General features: G+C 31.2%; 2 protein-coding genes across 5 annotated transcripts in view; both read left to right on the forward strand.

The window, feature by feature from the left end:
* The window catches only part of LOC123698143 (cGMP-dependent protein kinase, isozyme 2 forms cD4/T1/T3A/T3B), a 120,646-nt gene extending 98,578 nt beyond the window's left edge, over positions 1 to 22,068 (forward strand). For all 4 annotated transcript variants that reach the window (XM_045644740.1, XM_045644742.1, XM_045644741.1 and 1 more), the window contains 8 exons: positions 11,194 to 11,335; positions 15,409 to 15,503; positions 16,621 to 16,767; positions 18,133 to 18,452; positions 19,048 to 19,135; positions 20,283 to 20,467; positions 20,840 to 21,056; positions 21,356 to 22,068. In XM_045644740.1, coding sequence (XP_045500696.1) covers positions 11,194 to 11,335; positions 15,409 to 15,503; positions 16,621 to 16,767; positions 18,133 to 18,452; positions 19,048 to 19,135; positions 20,283 to 20,467; positions 20,840 to 21,056; positions 21,356 to 21,521 — 1,360 coding nt within the window. In that variant the 3' untranslated portion in view covers positions 21,522 to 22,068. The remainder of the gene's footprint in view (positions 1 to 11,193; positions 11,336 to 15,408; positions 15,504 to 16,620; positions 16,768 to 18,132; positions 18,453 to 19,047; positions 19,136 to 20,282; positions 20,468 to 20,839; positions 21,057 to 21,355) is intronic.
* LOC123698144 lies at positions 1,412 to 4,890 on the forward strand. Its single transcript, XM_045644743.1, has 2 exons — positions 1,412 to 2,037; positions 2,273 to 4,890. Exons 1-2 carry the CDS (start codon positions 1,996 to 1,998, stop codon positions 3,632 to 3,634), a joined length of 1,404 nt encoding a protein of 467 aa, XP_045500699.1. The 5' UTR covers positions 1,412 to 1,995; the 3' UTR covers positions 3,635 to 4,890.
* Positions 22,069 to 25,036: the final 2,968 nt, after the last annotated feature.

Below are 25,036 nucleotides of genomic sequence, written 5' to 3' on the forward strand. Positions count from 1 at the left end.
TAATAGCGTTTGCGTTACATTATTATGCGTGGCCATCCTTTTGTGATTAATACCCTCATCTTCTCTATAGCTCGAGTATGAAAGGAGATATTATGATATTAATTTAATTAAAAAACCAGTTCAGTCAAAAGCTTTTGAGTGTGATGAGCTAAGGTTTCTGTTGTATTAGTTATTTTGTTATCAATAAGATAAGTCAATTAGCTTCCGTCTAAAGCAGCGCCTTGCTACACGGGTTTTTGTTGGTAGAAATCCGACATAGCCCACGGTTCCTTCCTCGGGTGCCGTGGTTAGTTAGGCAAGCTTTCCCCAATTGAAAAATAAAAGGCCAATAGAGCGTAATGGTAAAGAATATTGACTACCAATATTGTAATAGCTTCATCAGTACAATTATTAATACATTTCTTTGACCAATTTGTTCGTGACTATCCGTCTTTTATAGCACGCGAAAATTGAATTGTCACGGTTAATATCATTTACCGAGTTTAGAATTTTGTTCAATTTTCTGCTACATTTTATGAATGAAAATCTATGATAATTTATATAAGTTCAATAAATTGTGAATTTAGAATATAGCGATCTTATAACTGTATTCTAAGACATAGCAAATATTCCCACAAGATAAGCTCGCGGAAGCCAATATCTATCGCAATGGATTTTATACAAAAAACGCTAAGAAATCTGCAGTATCTCAACCATCTTAAACAGTGGCTTTCCCCAACATATAAACAGGCCAATGCAATTGAAAGTAAACTGTTTGTATTCATGAGAGCGATCGGACTCAATTCCGAGTTTTTGTGAGATATTATAGCAACTTAAAACAAAAGCATTGTTGAAACTTGTCGCAGTCGGTTGCCCAAGCCTCGTGCGATAATTTGCGAAATACTTGTCACGTTTGAGAGTCATGACATTTGGATCGGCCGGCCTTTCACTGACCGTACTGTTCAATATACCTGGATACATTTATTACAAATGTGTATATAACTAATGCGTTATTATTGGTAGTGATTAAATGCCTCCTTGGTACAATGGTTAACGCGTAAAACCGAGGATTATCCTGGTTTCGATTCCCTATGGAGAAAAAAATGTCTGGGTCTGGCAGGTCACAGAAGTCTGATCACCTATTTGCCCTTAAAGAAACGCGATCAGTGAAACAAATGTATGAATAATTAATGCATCTGCCCTATTCTCCACTGTAGGACACGAGACTTCACGCATATTATTGGTATGGGTCCTTCATTATGAGTCACAGTTTAACGATACCTTTATAATTATTCAGATTACAGACCTAAATTCAAACGTTATAAATATTTCAATGTTGAATTGTAATCGTAAATCGTAATCATTATTGTTTATGTTTAACGATTAGTCATTATTCAAGCGGTAGGATACATTTACCCATTTTCAGGGTTATTGTAAATTTGCCACAAAGTTAATTCGTCACGTTTTTAAAACTCCATACATTGAAAGTAAATTCGTCACATGCCTTAAAAAGTATGTGTAAGTTCGTCACAGGTATATTCGGGTTATTGTAAATTTGCCACAAGTAGTAAAGTACCGCCAGCAAGCAAGGCAAGTGAATTATACCTTTCAGCCTGCGATGAAACCAGCAATATAATGATTTACATTTTAATATTACAGTCATCATTCACATAAGGTAAATTCATCAATAACATAAGGTAAATTCATTATTGAGTCAAATTGATTTGCGCTTTTTAAAAGTTTGAAATGATTTTTTATGTAGAGTGCACAGTTGATTCTTATGAGTTGACAAACCCAAGTTTTTTTACATAGGTAAGGGACCTAGATAGACAGCAGCGCTCCTGCACATGCGCTCGCTCGCTCGCTCGCTGCACCTATCTCTTTCTAGGCGCAAGAACCAACCCTTTATGCAAACTTGTTATCAGTTTAGTGACTCACAGTTTACACGACCTTGCCGGTGAGTTGGTGACGTGATCTGCATTTTGTTGTATTTTAAATTGGTGCATCTTCAAAAAAATGGATCATAATCAGCCGAGTACAAGTTCGGGATGCCATGGGGTAAGTATTTAATTTAATGCTACAATGAATTAAGTACTTTAAGTTTATTATTTAATACCTTGAGTATTCTTTGGTAAAAGGGGAGTTTATTTTCAGTGTGTTGTGATATGATGTAGGATTGTAGATAATGTATGTACCTAGGGCCTACTTAAAGAAATAAAAATTTTGCGTTGTAATGTTAAACTGACTGTAATATAGATAATAAAATATAAGATACTATTTCATTCTTTTTCAGATCACATTTACGAAAACTGAAAAGGGGAGGCGAATGCTTTTGAGAGGTGGTTATATGTACACTTTTCATCGGGAAACTAAGATTGGAACTGTATGGAGGTGTACAGATCGTTCATGCAGTGCAATTATAAAAATTTCGGAGAATGATACGAGTAGCATTAGAATTTTGCATGAAGCGGCTCATAAGTGCCAACCAAATTTTGTGAAAACAGAAATTATCAAGACAAAAAATCTTTGTAAAAAAGCAGCAGTGAGCTCCAGCACACCTATGCCTCAATTATTTGAAGAAGTTTTCAAACCGGAAAAGGACGCAGGCTATGATTTATTAAATGCCTTACCGAAATTCTCAAACTTTTCAAGATCACTTTACAACGTAAGGAATCATGCATTAAACGTACCAAAAACACATTTTACAAAATGCGAAGATGTTATAATTCCGACAAAATATATAGATGGGTTTTTGTTATTCGATGATGACAGTGACCCCAAGAACAGAATAATAGCATTCTGTACCGAGGCAGCTCGTGAAGTTATACCAAATGTTCATACATATTTTTTGGATGGAACTTTTTCAAGCTGCTGTACACCATTTTATCAGCTATACTGCATACATGGTGACGTGAACAGTGACGAAAACTTTACAAACATAGTCCCTCTCATCTACGTTCTAATGCCTAATAAACAAGAACGGTCTTATGAACGTCTTTTTATTTCACTTAAGGAACATTTACCGAATTGGGCACCGCTAACAATGATTGTCGACTTCGAAGTTGCAGTGATAAACGTCATAAAAAATGTTTTTCCGGGTGTTAAACTACAAGGATGCAACTTCCATTTTAAACAAGCATTGGCAAAAAAAGCTCACGCTTTAAACATGAACAGCATCGATGAAAAGAGACACTTAGCCTTGTGTGCTGCTTTGGCTCACGTAAAGAAAGAGGATATTGAAGACGCTTGGTTGTGCATAATGGAAGATGCTCCACAGAACGAAGCAGTTACAAAATTTAATGATTATTTTGTAACCCAGTGGTTAGAAAATAAAAGTATAGAGTTTATTTGGAATGTACATGGTTATCGTCACAGGACGATTAATCTAGCGGAAGCGTGGCATAAACGTTTAAACAATATGATGCATACAAAAAAACCTAGAATGCTTCAGTTTCTTGAAACACTTAAAAAGGAGGCTGACTATGTAGATGTTAAAATAAAAAAAATGAAACTGGCCATACCATTAAATTTGAGAACACGTAGATCTATTGCATATGACAAAGAATTAAGAACTATTTTGGACAATTATAACAATATGTCCCTGGCTGAAATTCTTAAAAAACTATCTTATTTGCAGCATTTTAAAGACATGTAACATAAAAATATTATAAGTTTTTATATAACGTTAATTGTAATTTATGATTTTTATGGAAAACGAAAGTTGACTTATAAAAATAATTAATGTGATTTTAACTGTGATTTATTAAGTGTCATGATCATGAAACGCGCTAGTCTGTTTGAGTTTTGATTTTTATTTGCTTTGTGTTTTTCTAATATTATAGGATATGATTTAAGTAAAGTAAGAGCAATATCTTTACTTGTTAAAATAAAAGAATAATATTTTATCCTTATTTTTATAGGATTGTTATAAATATTGTAGAGCCGCTTTTAGTTCATTGCATTTTAAAAATATTTATAGAGAGGACTGTGATTTTTACGATTACCTATGTAGAATAATATAGATGTTAAGTAATATTTTTTATAACTGTTGTATATTTTTAGAACATTCAGGGTGTAAGTGACAGTCTTTCGAAAACTTTGACCATGGACTCAGGTCATCTTTCTGAGCAACTTTCCCAAAGAAACCATATTGCGGAAATGAAAAAAAAAATTCGGCTTCCCATACAAAATTTTCGAGTGAGATACTAATTTTGTATAGAAGGTCGATTTTTTTTCATCTCCGCAATATGATTTCTTTGAGAATGATGATCTGAGTCCATGGTTAAAGTTTTCGGGTGGCTGTCCCTTACACCCTGTATATACAAAATAGATGAAAAATATTTTATCCTTGTTTAAAATATTAAAATATTTTATATAACGTTAATTGTAATTTTTGAAGTGTATGGAAAACAAAAGTTGACTTATAAAAACAATTAATGTGATTTTAACTGTGATTTTTAAAGTGTCATGAAACGCGCTTGTCTGTTTGAGTTTTGATTATTTGCTTTGTGTTTTTCTAATATTATAGGATATGACTTAAACTAAAGAGCAATGTCTTTACTTGTTAAAATAAAAGAAAAATATTTCATCCTTATTTTTATACGATTGTGATAAATATTATAGAGCCGCTCTCATTTCATTACATTTTAAAAATATTTATAGAGAGAACTGTGATTTTTACCATTACCTATGTAGAATAATGTAGATGTTAAGTAATACTCTTTATAACTGCTGTGAATTTTTAGAACATATACAAAATAGATGTTCCTTGGTTTTTAGCAAAATTATTTATCTTTGTTATGCTTTTCCTTATGTTTTTACAAAGTCCATCGCCATCCAATTTGACTGTGATTTTTTTACATGTAAGGTTGAAAATCTAAAACTGATTAAGAAATAAACATTTTAAATTAATTTATTGTTTAATTTTTTTGCTATCTGTACTTAAATTATCGATGTGACGAATTTACAATACTTGATATTAAATCGTGACGAATTAACTTTAAAAAAATAAAAGTGTGGCAAATTTACACATACTTTTTTAGGTGACGAATTAACTTTGTGGCAAATTTACAATAACCCCATTTTCAAGACTTAGCATACTCTTGAGCCTCAAATGTAGTCTTAGTCATTTGATTGAAATAGGCGGATATTTTTATTATGATGGCAAATTAAATAAAGTTTTTGTAATATAAAATAATATTTATTATTATATTAAAGTTAAGTAAATTATAATTTTCCGCATTGAGGTCGACGTGATTAATGCTGGAATTTTAATAGGATGGTATTTCAATTAATAAGTAACTGATATTGAAGTTAACAGACTATACAATGTTGTATTGTACTTATGCATGAGCAAAATATAGCCTAATCTTCATCATACACGGATATTAGAGTCGGCTAATGTGTAGTCATATCATTATGAAGGAAGAGGTCATTGATTTATCAATATAATAATTTTTCCCCTTATTTATTTTTGTAAGATGACAGAATTAGTTCTTGCCAGTTCGAAGACATTGCAATACTTTCTTTTAGGGAGTGTAGTCGAAACAAAAAAGATTATAATGGCAAGATGCCAAGTGCCTACATATCCATAAAATGAATTAGGTTGTCTGAAAGCAAAATAAAAAAAGTAAAAACCGGCCAAGTGCGAGTCGGGCTCGCGCACAAAGGGTTCCGTAGCAGCAAATATAATAAACTTATTATGTCAATTTATACACCTGGTGAATGGAGCCTAAACTCTCCCGATATTTTGCCTTGTACTTTTATGTATGAATATTAATTTTATATATGTATTTATAAATATTCCGTGCTATAGGCGTGCCCAAATCGGCTTGTGATAACTGAATAAAGAAGTATATACACCAGCTTCACAATTAAAATTACCAAATATATTATCTTTTCAGTGTAAGCACAATAACTTAACCAAAATTACAGTTAAATCAACCTATCTCAAAAACTATAAGAGATACTTTGATCAAACCAAAAATCGTTGAAAGAGTTAATTAGCATGCATCACCTCTATTTTTTTTAGAATTTTATACCCCGTAGTTATAAAAATAGAGGGGGGGGGACATACTTTTTACGACTTTGAGAGCTGATATCTCAAAAACCGTTCACTTTAAGAAAAATGTTTTTTAGAAAACTTTATATCATTTTAAAAGACCTTTCCATTGATACCCCACACGGGTATGTACATCGAAAAAAAAAATTTCATCCCTCAGTTACATGTATGGGGGGCCCCACCCCCAATTCTTTTTTTTACTATTTAGTGTCATATTTTTGTAGCGGTTCATACAACACATATTCCCATCAAATTTCATCACTGTAGTACTTATAGTTTCCGAGTAAATCGGCTGTGACAGACGGACAGACGGACAGACGGACAGACGGACATGACGAAACTATAAGGGTTCCGTTTTTGCCATTTTGGCTACGGAACCCTAAAAAAATATTCCGAACACAAATCGTAAAGAACTGGGAGCGTGAAATTAATAATGAAAATGATAAATATGTCGTGTTTGTATTTCAGTCATGTCTTTATGCAATGTTCTTGCGACGTGCAAATTGCATTATCTAGTAATAGTAATAAATCTTATTACTTAGAAACCAAATAAACCGTCAGTTAAGTGTGACAAACAAATAACAGTTGTTTTGTTAATAATCACTTCTATTAAAAAGCTGTGTTGCGTCAGATAACGTTATTTATGAATTGCATATATTACAACGTTTATTGAAACAATTACACGAGTGAAATAAAGGTTCATTTCTCTTAACCTTTTCTTTATTACAAGAGACTATCAATGAATTAATTAGAACGGTAATTCCTTCCATCATTTAATATTATTCATGACGCATTTGTAATACCAACTGATATTAATATCCATTTACTTTATGACAATTTCAATAGAGCGGAACTCAATTAATAACCGGTATATTAAATAGTATTGAGAAATAGCAGGCAGTAAAAACGTAAACTTCGAAAGAACTTACTTCAAACTTGAAGTAGTAGTTTGTAGTAGATTTAATTGTAAACATAAATTAAAATAAAAGTTTAGTATTAACATATGGACCAATCTTAATATATATAAATTATAAATCTCGTGTCACAATGTTTGTCCTCAATGGACTCCTAAACCACTTAACCGATTATAATAAAATTCGCACACCATGTGCAGTTCGATCCAACTTGAGAGATAGGATAGGTTTTATCCCGGAAATCCCTCGGGAACGGGAACTATGCGGGTTTTTCTTTGAAAACGCGGGCGAAGCCGTGGGCGGAAAGCTAGTAGTATTAATATAAATATGTAAGTACATATTTACAGGTGTGCGTTTATGATCGAGTTTAAACCGATTTCAGTATATAAATTGAAATTAAGTTTTTGACGCCCGGAGCCCCGGAGGCAAAAAATTGATCAGTGAATAAAATTTTGACAGATCCGGAGAAGGCAAATAAGTGCTATAGATTTTATTCACAATTACTAGCAAATAGCAATATTTTTATCTACAAATATATCGTCAACATAAATAAAATCCCTTTATTTCAACGCGAAAACAAAATTACGAGCGTTAATAACGATGCTAATAAATTTTCCTGTTAGCCGAGATCTTAACCATATTAGCACGTACATTTTCCACCATATATTACATGTAAATATATCAGTAATTACTCTGTTATATGTGACGTTAATTTCGCAATTACAATAACGCTGTTCTAATGAATTTTATGCAATTTGAAAAGGTTAATGGAGTTGTTCATTAGTGCCTGTGTACCTCGTTGTTCAACCCTTCATTTTGGGTTTTATTTCGAATTTATCGCAGCGTAGGTCGCAATTTATTTATAGAAATAATATGAGCTCATATTCCATAGAATATGTGAATATTCACATTATATTTTGGATTTTATCACAAGCTTTTCTCTGTCACACTTATAAACTTAATTTCTTAACAATATTATTTTTAACCGAATCCAGACATTGCGTAACGAAAAACCTCACGCTCGACGGGCACCGCGGAGGTGTGGCTTGAAGGCATGCTATGCAATAGCTTTACCGTGGCAGTCCCCGAGTGCCACAAGTCATATTTTTAATTTTTTTTTTATTTAAAATTTAAAGAAAACTTTCTCTTGTATTGCTTCATGAAGGTTTAAATTAAACAATCTTCTCCGTAAAAATATTGCAATTCTACGCAAACATTACATCATACTCATGTAAAACAATTGTATTATGTGTTTCCCAGACATATTGTATTGTTACAATTAAATAATTATTTATACGTCATATGGATATTTCTATGCCACAATAATAAAGTTATTGTTTGACAATGAAAAACAAACAGCAATAGCGATTGTAACGACAGCTGTTTACAATAATCTTTCAAGATATTATTTACAGATAACGAAATGTTATGATAGAAACATGACATGCAATATTTAACCTAATGAAATGCATCATAACAATTTTCTTGAAGTGAAACTTCTTTAGGCGCGTCACAGTATAATATGTATTTCCTTATGTAATACTGTAAGCGCCTTGAATAAATTTCAAGGTCGCGTCACTTCAATACCGTCACGTCATGGAGTAAGGCAAAGATTTGAAATTGAATCTTGCCAAAGAAGTTTCACTTCTGACACGTGTGCTTGGCACACACGCTCTTTTTTGTTAATAAGAGATGCCATATTCAATGTAATGTCATGAATATGTAACTTGAGACAAATGAATTATGTGGTATTTTTAAGGGCGACTAAATAGATCAAAAATATGCTTGATAGTAACTCATGAAAACAGAAAACATCAATGATCAAATCTATCAAGATTACAGCTGAGTTATTTCTTCCATAACCAATAGGAAAATACCTAGATTTATTAATAGCATTAAAAATATCCTTTAAAATCAGTTTATAGTCACTTTATTTAAATATCATATTGTGTTCAATATGAAAAAAGATGCACTAACTGCCAACTGATATCTTGTTAGCCATTTCACATGTGAAGCATAAATTTACGCCTGATTACACATGCGATATTAAATGTCTTTATAAATATGCGAACTATTTATAATTTAAAGAATTTACTACTGATATATTTGGGTAAATAGACCAAGAGAACGCGTTTGTATTTTATTAACAAGTTTTTTCTTTGCGTGTTTAATTGTGAATAAATAAGTTAATAAATTATAAATTTACAATAATCGTTGATCCGTTGAATGGAACATTTCGTGCTTCAATACATTTTACATATTAAAAATGAAAGGATGTGATTAATTAAAACATTAATTAACTGACGTGATAAATATTCGGATATGGTAATTAATTACCTACTAGCTGTCTGTACCCACATTGCAAAATCTATTGGTCTAAAGAGTCTAAACTGATGGTAACTTGGTAAGCATTATAGCCTTTACTTATCGCTAAATGGACTATCGAAAAGATAAATTATTTTCAATTCGGACCCGTGCTTCCAGATATAAGCGAGTACATGCAAACAAACTATTCAGCTGTATACTATTGTAAACTGTGGGTATAAACTACAGATGATTTTATGTATGTGATTTTAAATGGCTCATATAAGATAGATCTTGGCGTCGATATATTATAAAATTGTAACAAAATTCATATAAATACATTCATTCTAGGGTCTCGCAAATAATTATAAAACCCACAAATAGTGTATCTAGTTCGCACATACCTACAATTTTAAATGTCCTTCAAACAACATTTTACTTTTATACTTGATGGCCGTTAAATGTTCCGTTCACATTTAAAGTGTAAAACATGCATAGATACATCATACAACCATTTTTATTAATTAATTGAATATATTGTGACTTAATTACAGACATTCAATGCGTTTTAATTACCTTGGCGTTGAAATAAAAGTCCCTTTGAGAGAAATCCTGTAGTAATATTAAAAAAATTAACTCCAATATTTCCATAAAATCGAATATAATTTGGTACTGATGTACTACCTAATATGTGTATATATTTTTTAACATGCTTTTATTAGCGTCCTATGTATGTGTTTGCATGTAATAACACATCAGTATATAACTATATAACCAACTCCCTTAGACTCGATTTTGAACCACTTTAAACGGACAGATTAAATTCAAACTTTGTACACTTATCAAGGATTGGTGATAATTTAACAATTTCATGAGTTAAACATTTTTAACTGTATTAATTATCATTATTTAAATTGAAAACAGTACCTACAGTTACTTATACTTAATGAGGCCTACGATGTTTCAACACAATTGCATGCATGAGCGGAATAATAGGTGGCAATCTGCAATGCAATATCCAATCATATTACAATATATATGTTTTAATAAGCTTTCTAACTAGTTTACTATGTGTAAATAGGCTATGTAAATACGTACTTAAGTATTGCCGTACTAATCGTTAATTGATGTTAGATATTTTTTTAGTGTGGTGGTACTAATTGAGTTTAATGTGTAACGTTGGACGTACGTTATAAAAGGCAAATAGCACAGTAGCTGTATAGTGACAGAATGTTTAGTTCCGTAAAAAGAACCGATGGGACTTCTCTATTAAAACCGAATATGTATTGTGCAATATACAAATTGTCAATTTTGTAATTTAATACTTATAAATAGATTCAAGTATCAAACAGGCGTATGGCTGATATTATTTCTTTTAAAATTATAAAAATATTTCTGGGAAATAACTCGATACTTTAATGTGGGAAAACCTGTGGGGAAAATAATCATTCATACTACGCAAACTTAAAAAAGGTAAATATGAAAAACCATAAACGTAGATATAGAACATAAAACATACAGATAATCTACAAAGGATCTTCTACTTTGACACTGAACTCAATTAATTTATGTGTTTTAAACACATTAAAATAAAATAAATATCAACTGCTGACATTTAAAATACTCTTTCCTTATTTTTAAAAGCATATGCTATTAGCGACAACAAAATATATAGATATCACTGATTTAAATTTTAAATGTAAGTATTACAATTAAACTAATGCGAACCTCCTTAAATGCATAAAGTTTTTTATTTGCGTACCTAGCTATAACAACATAGTATGTGATACAAATTCTTTGAGATAGACACAATATGACTATACAATTATACATATTATATGTATACTCAAGAATAACTCTAGTATGCTCCCTTACATACATCTTTACAATTCGTGTTTATCTTTGTAAAATTAATTGTTATTTATTTTTTTAAAGTGTGCCGATCTTCAAGGATCTTCCCGAAGACACGCTGATCAAAATATCTGATGTATTGGAAGAAACACATTATCAAAACGGTGATTACATCATACGACAAGGAGCCAGAGGAGATACGTTCTTTATTATATCTAAAGGACAAGTGAGTATTCTTCTTTTAAATACTTAAATTTATTTTTATATTAACTAACTATTTAAGGTAATTTAATGTTATGAAAGAGAGAGTGGAAAAGCGAGAGTAGGAACTTTAAAAGTCAAAGTTTCATCTGGTTAATACCTCTGCCCCGTAAACTCTTTTGCGATTTAATTTAGGGTTACAACTGACATTTTATAGATAAAATTAGTGAATTAATTTATGGCGATAAAAGTCAATAAAGGAAACGATAAAAAGTCTTTCTATTTTTAAAGATATAGAGAAAAGCTGAATTAAAATTATGCGCAAAGGTCTACTACATTTCAAAAGAGAAATTTGTTGTATAACTTTGTAGATAATATAATATCTAAAGCATGAACGTTCCATATAAAATACAGTTTACGCTCATTAAAATAAAGATAAGCTCGCTTAATTGCTGCATTTACATCCAAATACGTACTAAACGTGATAAAAAACATTTATTTAGATTTTATTAGAGTCATTTTCGTCATTATATATCTATTAGGGTTTTTGTTCGACTGAGATTCCAATAGTTTTGTTACGGTCGCAACAATGACAGCATATTTTATTTGAGTGTTCCCCATATTGTGCGAAAGATCTGCTAGCAATTTCACTTTCGTTCCGCGGTTTGACTTTCGAGTCGCCGTGACTCCGACGCAACCACGCCTTAATGTTTTGTAAACATAATTCTTCAATCAGCCGATTCGATTCACTTTTTCTTTGCCCAACGTTATTCGGATGACGAAACGATGCCATAATTTAGAATGAGCGTTAAATCCACGAGTGTTATGGCTCTCTGTAGCCTTGATTTTTATGTGTTGTTTCTTTTTATTGCTTTCTTAATCAGCTTTAAGTTGTATATTAATTTTGTTTCTTGTTAATACGAGATGTAATGTAATTGAACAGCTTGCGGCGAATGTAATGATCCAGCCAATTATGGCTTATTGTAAAGACTACTCGTATATTTCTATTAAGATATGAAAAGAGCAAATAATCGGGTTTCAGCAATATTGTTATTCCGTTTTTTATGTATTAATAACAAACTTATTGTCTGAACACGGTGATTGTATAAGAGGTTCACCTTGGCATTTAACCGAAGTCAATAGTGTTGCAGACAATATTCGACTCGAAGTGAATGTAATTCTGAGATTTGATAGGGCAATATATCAAGCGATTATCATTAATAATATTTCTTCTTGTTTTAATTCAATGAAAGAGCACTAAGAGTTGTAGTTAATTATAGACATGTTTTAGTGTTTAACCTTTATCAAACATTTCCCTCCATGTTAGTTGTTTTTGAAGTTTTATCTAATTTAGAAAACGTAATCTTTTAAATTACTGCAAATTTCTATGCTATATTACCAGAGGAATGTGCATACTTTTTTTTAAATAAGCCCTATTATATTGCCCTATTGCAAGCGACAGTGACGTGTGACTAAAATAAAATGATGCAGAGGCAGTAAGGCCAGGCCATTGTGTACAAGGTCATTGCACGGGCTCAGTGATAAACCACTTTTTGCTATACCCAATTGATTTCAATGCTCGAAAGATGGTCTTTGATCTCTATTGGAAAATTTTGTTCCTATTGTGGGAACTGTGTTAAGGGTCAATCTAATAGAGTAAAGTAAAATTTGTGAATTTGTATGTTCTTACCATCTAAGTACATACTGTATAATGTTATATTGTGGATTAATATCATATTTTTCAAAAAATATTAATTACCTGCGTTTGAAAGTGACAATCAATTTAAAATGATTTCCAAAAACGTATTAAATACAGAATATTGTTAATATTGGATTATTCAATAAAATATGTTCAAGGAAATTCGTATATAAACTCGACAGTCGACACACCGCGGATATTATCTCTTAAGCACAAAGTTTATGGTACACATGTAATAAATTAATAACATTCTAGAGAAAGGAGATCTGTGTACTGTTTTTGCGGTGATTTAACTTCATTACTCAGTTATTCAGTGCAAGAAGATCACTGTCCGCTGAGCACAGTTGCATGCGTTAGTGAAAACTTTTCTAGGCATCCCAGTTAACTAGACTAGCACTAGTAATAATTTTCAGTGGAAAGCGCACGTTTATTGTTAAGTTAAAAATCATATATATTAGGTACTATCTATTTATATAAAAATGAAACCCGTTTTCCTTGGTCACGGCATCACGCGTGAACGGGTGGACCGAATTCGATAATTCTTTTTTTATTCCTTGAAGTACGAGGATGGTTCTTATGAAGAGGAAACGTAAACATGTACCACGGGCGAAGCCGGGGCGGACCGCTAGTTAAATATAAAAAAAACATTTATTTGTTCCATCTTTTCATGTAATGGTAGAGATAGAGCAAGAGCATTCTTCGTGATCTTTTATTGTAAACGAAATCTCGTATTCAGTTTTGTTCAGTATTATTGAATGTATTGTTGAATGAGAACAACGAAAGAATGCTCTACGCCTGTTTATACTAAAATAATTTGACATAGGGGGGTTAGAATGAGCATTCGCTCGTTTTATAAATGCATCATAAGGTATTGATTCCCAAAGTAAAATATTTGCAGATTGGAACCAGATGACATTGGGTCAAATAACAGGAAGGGATCTATATACTTTTAAAAAGTGGCCTTCATTCTATTTTAGACTGCGTCTTCCTATCTTATAAAAAATTAGTTAAGTAAATGAGCGTGATCAAGAAGTAAACGAAAAATTTTACTTTTAAAATATTTAGAATATATCTTTATTTAATTTGAAACGTTGCTAAAGTATTAATGCAAAATAAACTTAGTACATTTCTCGAATTAAATTGAAATTGAAAATTGAGCACTTGTGTTTTTAAACATTCTCGAGCGAAAGTGCAAACTTAAATTTCTAAAGCATTAAGTGTGTGCAATAAAACTGAAACACATTATGAATTGTAAGAAAAATGAAAGTAAGCTTAAAAAAGCGTTATAGATTATTCGCTGGACTTTTTATGTCCGGTTATTGATTTGTTTTATAAGATGATTGTGCAATTTTCAGTGATTACGTTGTTATTATGTCAAATTTAAGGTTCCCACTTATTGAGGAATTAAGATTTCGTAATAGTATTTGTATTTATCCCAATATTAATATATGATTTTAATTATGTTGCGGTTTCAAATAAATTCTGATTGAAAATATTGGTATCATTTTTAATGAATATGAAGCAGATAATGAAGCAATTTATAGCGTTTTTGTACGAAATAAACAAGACCTTTAACAAAACAAAACAATCGATTTAACAACCCTTTTTTACATTTACGCTAGCTGTGTTTCCCGGTTTTGCCCGCAGTGCTCCGCTCCTGTTGGTTTTAGCGAAATGATATATAGCCTTCCTGGATGAATGGGCTATCTAACACCAAAATAATTTTTCAAATCGGACCAGTAGTTCCCGAGATTAGCGCTTTCAAACAAACAACAAACTCGTTCCGCTTTATAATATTATAAGTATTACACACTCTAGATCCTTATTAATATTTAACCATACTAATACACATATATATAAAAAGCATGCAGCGAAAATATTTTCCAAATTAGCGTCGTCCATTCGCAATGCTTTATTTGACAATCCAATTTGGCGAAAAATATCAACCGCGTTACTCCGCTTTCCATCGACTTTACACGATTCACTGAGCACTATGATTTAATTCTGTTGCTCAATTCCGTTGAATCTAGTTTAAAAATCTTAGTTAAAAATACATTATACAAAATACTTAATGGGTGCAATTTTATGTAATTTGGCTCGAGAAAATTTGGAGGTTATAAAACCTAACTTTACATAATTCCTATTAAATCTTTAATATCTTAATTTTCACAGCATTTAATTCGACCATTCTAAAGCCTTATTTCTTATTTAAAACAAGTAATTTGCTGAACGAATTAGGTACAAGACAAAAAGATAATTACAATTTCCATGCGTCCATTGGTCTTTCAAACGTTTGTTAAGTACCTACCTCAAAAGCGTATCCAAATATGGAACTCCGTGTATGAGAGATTTAAAAATTCATAGCTTTTTATGTTCCTAATGCTTCTTTCATTCCACAGGTCAAGGTAACACAGAAACAACCCAACAGCAACGATGAAAAATTCATCAGGACTCTCACTAAAGGCGATTTCTTCGGCGAAAAGGCATTGCAAGGGTAAATATTTATTATCTCATATATAGCATAGACTATTATTCGTATAAATAATGATTTTTTTTATATAGCTTGCTTTAATATGGGATTATTCTTGACCATTGTTTAAAACAGTCTTGTTTAAGTAATATATTGTTTGAATACTTTGTATAGAGATAAACATAATATTTCATGTTATTTTTTATAGTTTATACTACAAGCTTTTTTTGTTAGCGAATTTAAAACTTATCAAACCTTCCCAAAAATAACTATAAAATATGTTTATAAAAAACTGACATCGTATATTATGTATATTGAAATTATTAAAAAACTTAATTTTTATTGACGCAAAAATTTATACTTACAGACCGGTCGTAAAATGTTCGCTGCGTGGTTTTATAACCTTAGAATTGCTAATTGGGGACCTTAAGATACTTTAACACGTGGTGACTTTCAGGGTCACTATATTATTATACGTTACTGGTTTTGTTATTTGCTATAAATTCTCACGTTTTCTATACGTATATATAAAATATTAATTTTGTTTGTGGTATTTCGAGTCTATGCCATAACTTTCCTTGTTGGAAAGTGCGAAATTTAATAAGTTAAAAGAGAGAAATCGTGAATGCTTGTTATGTGACATTGGATTTGTTAAACAATTAATGAGGCTGACTTCCTGTACAATTTGAGATTTTAACGAAAACACGTTGGTCACGTGGACCAAGCTGTGTTGAAGAATACTTTCAAACCATGAAACCTTGGAAACTTTGAACTTGTTATTTTTTTTATGGCAGGTGTTAATTTTGTGCTTTTCATTAAATAAACATAAAATGAATAATACATTGTTATGAATTCTATCTTATTTCTTGCTTAACCAAGCATGTTATAAAATAATAGGTACATAATAAAAAACCTTACCACGATTCAATTAGTATTTTTGTGCTGAAGCATAGTCAACCCACTGAAAAACAATTCCAAAAATAGACTCTCTGCATATTTTATTCATGAGCAGTTTAATAATAATTCCCAATCTACTAGATGAGTTTAGTTTTCAGAATTAAAGGTGACATAGCTTCTTTACATAGGTTACAAACATCGTGAGCAGTTGTGTAATAATAATCAACCATATATTATTTTTCAGAGACGATCTACGAACGGCGAACATTATCTGCGACTCGCCGGAGGGCACAACATGTCTCGTCATCGATCGGGAGACCTTCAACCAGCTGATATCTACTCTGGACGAAATTCGCACCAAGTACAAGGACGAGGGCGACGACAGGCACAGGTAATTTGGACCCAATTCCATTTGAAATAGAGATAAATTTAGATTGCGTCTAACTACGCTGTTTTTGTTCATTGATTGAAAATTTGTTCCGAATAATCGCCATTCAACTTGTCCAACAAGGTGTGATTTGGTGTTTTAATATTATTACATCTTAATATAAACTTTTATTAAAGTAAAACTGTTTGATACTTTTGTGTAATATTTTAATAACATAATTGAGGAATGTTGAAAATTAGGATTATTTCAAGATAAATTCGTTAACATGTCCTATGTCAAGTTCACATATCGTGTGAGACAAAATGCTTGAGATGAATTACAATGGCTTGGTTGAAATCACAAAATGCCACAATGCTATTGTGTTTTAATCATTTTATTGCTAAACCTCGGACACACGCTTGATCGTATTTTAATGCTCTATTTCTGTTCATGCGTACATGGTATTCGTTTTGGTAAGTAAAACAAATGTATACAGTTAAAGGCCGTTGACTGAGTCTTTTATACAATATTAGCATTACTTAGAATTGTTAATAATAAAACGCTTTGTTATGAATGAGTTTTATAAATTGTTTTAAAAGTTTTGTTAAAATTAAAGACACTGCAACAGTACTTTCACTGTCATACTTAGAATATAAGCTAGAAATTAATAGATATCCAAGTGGAAGTAAGGTTATTAACTTTCCTACATGACATAAAACGTGTTTATAAAAGCTATTATAATTATAATTCACGCGTTTTTGCGATAGACTTCAACACAATGTATTGTGAGTTAATAAAGACATAGTAATGTCAATTTTAAAATGAATCTCATGAAAAGAGTATTTTTTCTTTAGCTTTTAGTATAAAAATCAATGCGATACTAATTTAAACATACATTTTTATTAGTACAAAAAATATGTAAGCAGCCTATGATAAAGAAACACAACTGTATATCTGGCATTAACATTATCAAGAAGATTAATTAATAGTCATTAATAATAAACGTAAGCTTTGGTGTTATCTATACTGTACAGATAAGCAAGCTTCAAGTACAAATAGGCGCCTTAAATGTACTCTATTTATAGTTTAAAAATAACCTTTTTGTAGCAGCTATTTACCTTTGAATCATGTCAGATTAATAGGCTCTTACAACAATCTAAATAAGACTACATCGTTGCTATATTATATGTCTATATAGTATATACCTATATAAAATTCTCGTATCACAATGTAAATTACCATATTGCTCTGAAACGACTGGACCGATTCTCATTAAATTTTCTGTGCATATCTGGTAGGTCTCGTCAACGTCTATATTTGATACCCCTTAGTTATAAGACAAAACAACGTTTGCCAGGGCAGCTAGTGAAATATATGTATTTTCCACAGACTCAACGAAGAATTTGCCAACTTGCGTTTATCGGATCTACGCATCATCGCGACTCTCGGTATTGGAGGCTTTGGTCGCGTAGAATTAGTCCAAATACAAGGCGACTCCAGCCGTTCTTTCGCTCTGAAGCAGATGAAGAAAGCCCAGATCGTTGAGACGAGGCAGCAACAGCACATCATGTCTGAAAAAGAGATAATGTCCGAAATGAACTGCGAATTTATAGTCAAGTTGTATAAGACGTTCAAGGACCGTAAATACTTGTATATGCTTATGGAAACCTGCCTTGGTGGAGAGTTGTGGACTATTTTGAGGGATAGAGGTAACTTTTTCTTTATTGTTTGTTTTTTTTTATATCTATGAAGAATATAAATAAAATATGTTTATTTTAAATATGCTGTAGATAACTGAAACAGAGATAAATTTATATTTGAAACAGAGATTCTGAAAATATGAATTTTACTTTATTTAAAATGTAGATAAAGGAGAGAGTTCGTTTGATGTTAAAATTTATGAGTAGGTACATTTTGTAAAGAGTTTATTTTAGATGTTAATTATTTCGAATTTTACAACGCACTTTAAACTTAAATGAATTGATGTCGTAACCATATAATTAGTTTCTAAAATATCTTAATTTAAATTAAATTTTCATGACAATTTTTATTTAAAAAGCTGTTTACAATTTAACAGCATACATAGCATTCCCTACGTATTTATTTATTTATTTATTTATACTCTTTATTGTGCTGCCAAAATACATACAATACAAACAAAACTTATTCTAAAAGAAAAACAGCACAGAAGGCACACGTATGTTTAATATACTCTTTGAACACGGTTATGGCTACTTAAAGCTGTATTCAAAGAGTTAATTATATTTCAAACAGAGAATTAATGTATATTTTTTTTATTTACAGGACAATTCGATGACTCCACAACAAGGTTCTACACAGCGTGTGTCGTGGAAGCTTTCCACTATTTGCATTCTAGGAATATTATTTACAGGTAATTAAATCCAAAATTTAATATGCAAAGAGAGCAATAAAATAATGTTTTATTAGATTTTATTGGTATCCAATAAAATTTTATATCCAATATGGGTCGTGGTCGAGGTCGTGTGTTCGATTCCCACCCGGGGCAAATATTTGTGTGATGAACATAGATGTTTGCTCTGTGTCTGGGTGTTAATTATCTATATAAGTATTTATTTAAAATTATATATGTATGTTTATCAGCCATCTGGTTTCCATAACACGAGCGATAGCTTAGTATGGGATCAGATCGTGCCGTGTGTGAAAAATTGTCCTGAAAATATTTATTTATTTACTCTATAGAAATGATTTCGGATTAGTTATTTTTACCAATGATTTGTGTCAATTTTTATGTTGTTTTTTTTTCCCCAAAGAAGAAAAGAATAAACTAGTAATTTAAACATTGATCGAAAAAGTATATCAATAAGGTGTAATCTGTAAGTACATCAGTTTTACGCAACAGTTGCTAAGGGAAAACAAATATTGTATATTATACACCCACGCAGAAACTTTCCTTTTATAATAATTTTGTGATATTATTCGTTGAGACAGGTAGACACATCTATTATTAATTATTCTGTTTCTAACACTGAAAATATTATACTTATAAATGACTCGCTATCAGCATAGAAACAAATATCAAAAGGATATAAAGGTGATTTTAATTGAATCATAATTAAGGTTCTTTACTAATTTCAACGGTAAAATTATATAATGACAACTTTGATCTCGATTTAATTAATTTTCTTGTAGCGAAATAACAAAAATGAACTGACGTCTGACTGTTGGATCTTGTACAAGAAAATTAACTACTTAATTAATAAAATTGTTTCTAGTTAATATTATAACAAAAATTACGTTTTTTATTAGTGTAATATGTAAAAGTACAATTTACCAAATTGGTTCCGTTTATTTTGCACGTAACCATCGGCATATAGCACTCAAGTTGTGAATAAATTCCTATTCCTTGTGAGGTTTTTGAGGTTTATTTAATGATTTATTAATAGAACCTTGTACACTGTCTCTAAAAAGATATTAAAAATACTTACCGTCAATACAAATCTATTAACTGTCCTATTACATTATATTTTATTATTTAATAACTGATTCGTTATTTCCAGGGATCTAAAGCCAGAGAACTTACTACTCGACTCCAAAGGCTACGTGAAGCTGGTTGACTTTGGTTTCTCGAAGAAATTACAAGCTAGCCGCAAGACCTGGACGTTCTGTGGTACTCCAGAGTATGTGGCGCCAGAAGTCATTATGAATAGAGGTCATGATATCAGCGCGGATTACTGGTCGTTGGGTAAGTGTTTTTTTGAGTTATAAACAGTGTTCTTTAAGGTTTTAAAGGTCAGTTTTTACAATTGACTGTTGAGCGTCTATACAATACAAATACATAAACATAAAGGACAGTTTTAAATTGCTAATACATTTGTTGCGTTATTAACTAAAATATCCATCGGTTATGTTGTCCAAAAAATAAAGATAAAACATGTGAATAATTCTCTCAAAGATATTTAAAATAAAAAAAACGCATACTTCACGAAATACATTTATTTTAACTACCTACAGACTAAAACTATGCAAACTTTTTTGTCTAATCTGATTTATTATCACATTTACGAACACTAGCAATATCTTTGTATAAACTTATGTATTTTAAATCTTTTTTCAGGTGTTCTCATGTTTGAGTTACTAACCGGTTCACCTCCCTTCACCGGGGCTGATCCAATGAAGACCTACAACAAAATATTAAAGGGTATAGATGCTGTGGAATTCCCGCGCTCAATTACACGCAATGCCGCGAATCTTATCAAGAAACTGTGTAGAGACAACCCTGCGGAGCGCTTGGGCTATCAGCGCGGAGGAATTACAGAAATACAGAAACATAAGTGAGTGTTCATTCATTGAAATATTCATTAATTAATACACATTACACGTCTGTCGTATATTTTTGTAAAAAACATTTGTTAAGAAGACCGTTTTAATTCAGTCTCTTTATAAAACCATGACCAGTCCCTCATCCAGTTACAATATAATATGTAATTAAAAAAAGTTTATTAGTTTTCTAAATTAAGTATAAGTTGAACTAATGAAAATCGTTTCATAATTAGAAATTACATTACAAAATGTTAAGTTCTTTATAAATCTCTACAAAAATACACAACATACTAAAATCACTTACTTTCAGATGGTTTGACGGTTTCAACTGGGAAGGCTTAGCGCAACGCACGCTAGAGCCGCCAATCAAGCCCACAGTGAAGTCAGCCATCGACACCCACAACTTCGACCAATACCCGCCCGATGCGGACGAACCGCCGCCAGACGACCTCTCCGGCTGGGATGCAACCTTCTAGAACATTCTAGAATATTCTGGAACGTTCTGGAACCTTCGCGAACAACGCTGATACAACGCCGCGGAACTTTTACAACTAGAACGTGACATATAAATGTTTAAAATATATTTTATATCAATACTACAAATGTATACAAATATTTATAATCTTATTAACTCTTATCCGATAGCGTTGTATCTAGCGTAAGGATAATACATATTTTGTATAATAACTTGTCATTATGAAGTAATGTATCGAATTTGGCATTAGTTAGTAATTTTTTATCTCATTTTAATAATTATAATTAAGAGACGTTTGCCATTACGCTATTCAGGCCTTGCCAAGAATTATATAAATGATAAATATTATATCTCTTTCAAATTTCACGAAGCTTCTATTTTTCATACTATGTTCATTATGTTGCAATCTTTTTTGTATAAATAAATTTTATTTTCATTGTTATATAAAAAGTCGTTTATTCAAATTGCCTGTAAAGCAAACATTTTACTCCTATTTATTTTAATTCTGGCCATATACTCTTTCTACTGTTTTTGTCTTATATTTAAACCATGGATTTAAACATAAAATATTTTCCTAAAAGCATTAGATTTTAAGAGAATAGGTGACTTGTATACCAAACAAATGTTACCAAGCAATGGTAAATGCCAAAACCACAATTAAGAAACTTTGAAAATAATTGTAAATAAAATTTATTGCTGAAAAATACTTCTAGAAATATTATGGATGCGAATTTCAATAATATTTATGATCACGATATGCTTTGTTGATAAAAATCGATGTATTGACAAAGTTCAAAAACGAATTATATTGCAATATATTTGCAGTCCAAATTCGTTTGATGTTTTCGAATCTACGAAGTCGCAATTTATTCCTAATGTAATATAATAATTATTGTATTTTTTTTTTTTTGTTTAATGTAATGAATGTGATAATCGTGACTTTTGATAGTGTTGTTTAGATGTGGTGCTCAAATAAAATGTACTAAATTAACAATTAATATAATTAGAATTTTGTTTATCACTAAAATGTGTAATAAAATGTTATTTATGTAAGCAAATCAATTATTGCCTTATTTTATAGAAAAAATATTACGGGCTTAAAAATTCTATGCACAATTATTCTCCACTTCATAGTTTGATTTAAATTAATTAGAAATTGTAAATATTAATTAGATAAATATAACATATTATTGATAATTTTGTATGAATATTAAATATTTTAATTTGTGAAGTGCTATTTTAATACAATTGTTGTAAGGACGTATATTTTTGTAATCATAGGTTAATTATGAAATTGTAATGAAGTTAATTTTACTTTGAAATATGTAAAATACATTATTTCGATCAAATTTATCTTTCTTTTTTACGTAAGTAATACTCCCTTAGATATAATTGCATATACAGTTTTCAAAACACTGTTTCTGTAATCTGAATATCTTTTGAAGATTTTCTGGCGATTTTATCCTACTTTTATGGAGAAGAAGTTTTTAGCACATCTTAGGATGTATAAAATAATAGTATTAGGGTGAAGAGAATAATCTATATTAATATTATAAAGCTGAAGATTTTCTTTGTTTGAACGCACTAATCTCGGGAACTACAGGTCCGATTTGAAAAATTCTTTCGGTGTTAAATAGCCCATTTATCGAGGAAGGTTATAGGCTATATTTCATCACGCTACGGGCAACAGGAGTGGAGTCACGGGGGTGAAACCGCGCGGAGCAGCTAGTTTATAATATAATTTATACAGTATTTTAGAAATGAACGTAATCTAGCCTGTGGCAATGCAGAGATCTGAACCTTCAATGAATTTCCTTTTACGCCGGAGGACCACTATAGCATTGATCAAGAATAAAAAAAAAACCACATAAACATACACACACTTACACTAGTTATAGTTTAAGTTCTAGTTAATGCAAAAGCTATTTTTATTAGAATCCATCAGGAACATGTATGAATGAATGAAATAAATTTTAATTTTGTTATCAGAAATACAATTTTATTTACTTACTCTTTAGACCAATTTATTATTATTGATTTGTTGCCTTAAATGAACAGATTTCGTCTGATTTTAGTAGGGACAAAAAACGTGCTACGAAATTATTAGTACAGATCCTCGTAATCTTTTTACTCAGAATAGAATCAATACAGGAACATTTTACATGAGTTTAAACTTGTAAAGTGGGTCGTGAGCTGTGATGGTACTGGGTAGTTTGAATACAGTTGCGCTTCAAATGTCCTTTAAAATTGGGTGTGGTACAAAATATAAACTGAACATCGTAATAATATTTTGGGAAGCTCAAATTTAAATAAAAAAAAATTATCCATTTTATATATTTATATACTCTTCATAATATTATTATGTAAAATGTCACGAACATAACACCATCAGTCAGACAGCAAATCACGTTGTAACAGCAAGTATATTTTATATTTTTAAAAGAAAAGTCCTTGCATTTAATACAGGCTATCGTATTTCGCTGACCTAACACATGCAAAATATTTAAGACTATTAGATAATAAAGTTTTTTTTTTTATATCTGTAATAGATACGGAATCGCCTGTGCATACTTAACGATAACATCCTGTATGCAGAAAAAAAAACGTTAAAGAGCATTTTTTCATGATTTTAAGAGAGCAACTATAGAGTTTCTTTCAGGTTCTTCTCCATAGATACCCACGACCAAAACCCCACTGTGTTCCGTCAAGCCGCATCAACGAGAGGGCCACGGGTATTGGTAGAATTCATCCGTTACCCCATCAGCGGCAGCCAGTCTCCGGGCCCAAACAAGCTAAGAGCCTGCCAGCTCTACCCTCATGGAGCGGCGTGAGCGGAACACGTCTCACGCCGAGGTACGGAATCGCCTGTGCTTATTTAAGAATAACAGCCTGTATATAGAAAAAAAACGCACAAGCTCGTGACTTACAACCACAATGTATGTATCCGAATACGGAATTCCGTAGCGGGTCAGTTAGCGGAAAGTTGGCCCCTTCAACGTCCGCACTCCGCAACTAGGTGGAGTTGTTGTCTATTTCGCATAATATATCCCTTTAAATATTATCGATTCAATTTAATTTTAATTTAAAATTTACCCTAGTTCTGTAAATACTGAATACCCAGGAACGAAATTTATATAGTGACATAGAGGCATAGTTTTACTTATATTCATGAACAAATAAGTGTGGCTTATATGATTAATTATATATAAAAAGTATGTAATATCTACTTCTGCCCTTCTGAATGTTATAAACTGAAAAACTATTTTACCAAAAATTCAAACAAGCAACGATTTTTCTACACCATCTGTGGTATTTTATATTTTTATCATCAGACTTATTTCTTCCTTATCTTACTGTTTATAACGATTCCTTAAACCCATTAATATTCCGGCGAGTTCGTAAACAACCTTTATTAGTACAAAAGAGATTTAACCGTAGAATAATCGAGTCAAATCCCAAAGTTCGTAGATATGGGTCGCGGGTAATGAGTTTCCAGAGGTGTTAATAAGTAAACAC

Source organism: Colias croceus, chromosome 15 (genome assembly GCF_905220415.1).
Source record: "Colias croceus chromosome 15, ilColCroc2.1".
NCBI classification, from domain to species: Eukaryota; Metazoa; Arthropoda; class Insecta; order Lepidoptera; family Pieridae; genus Colias; species Colias croceus.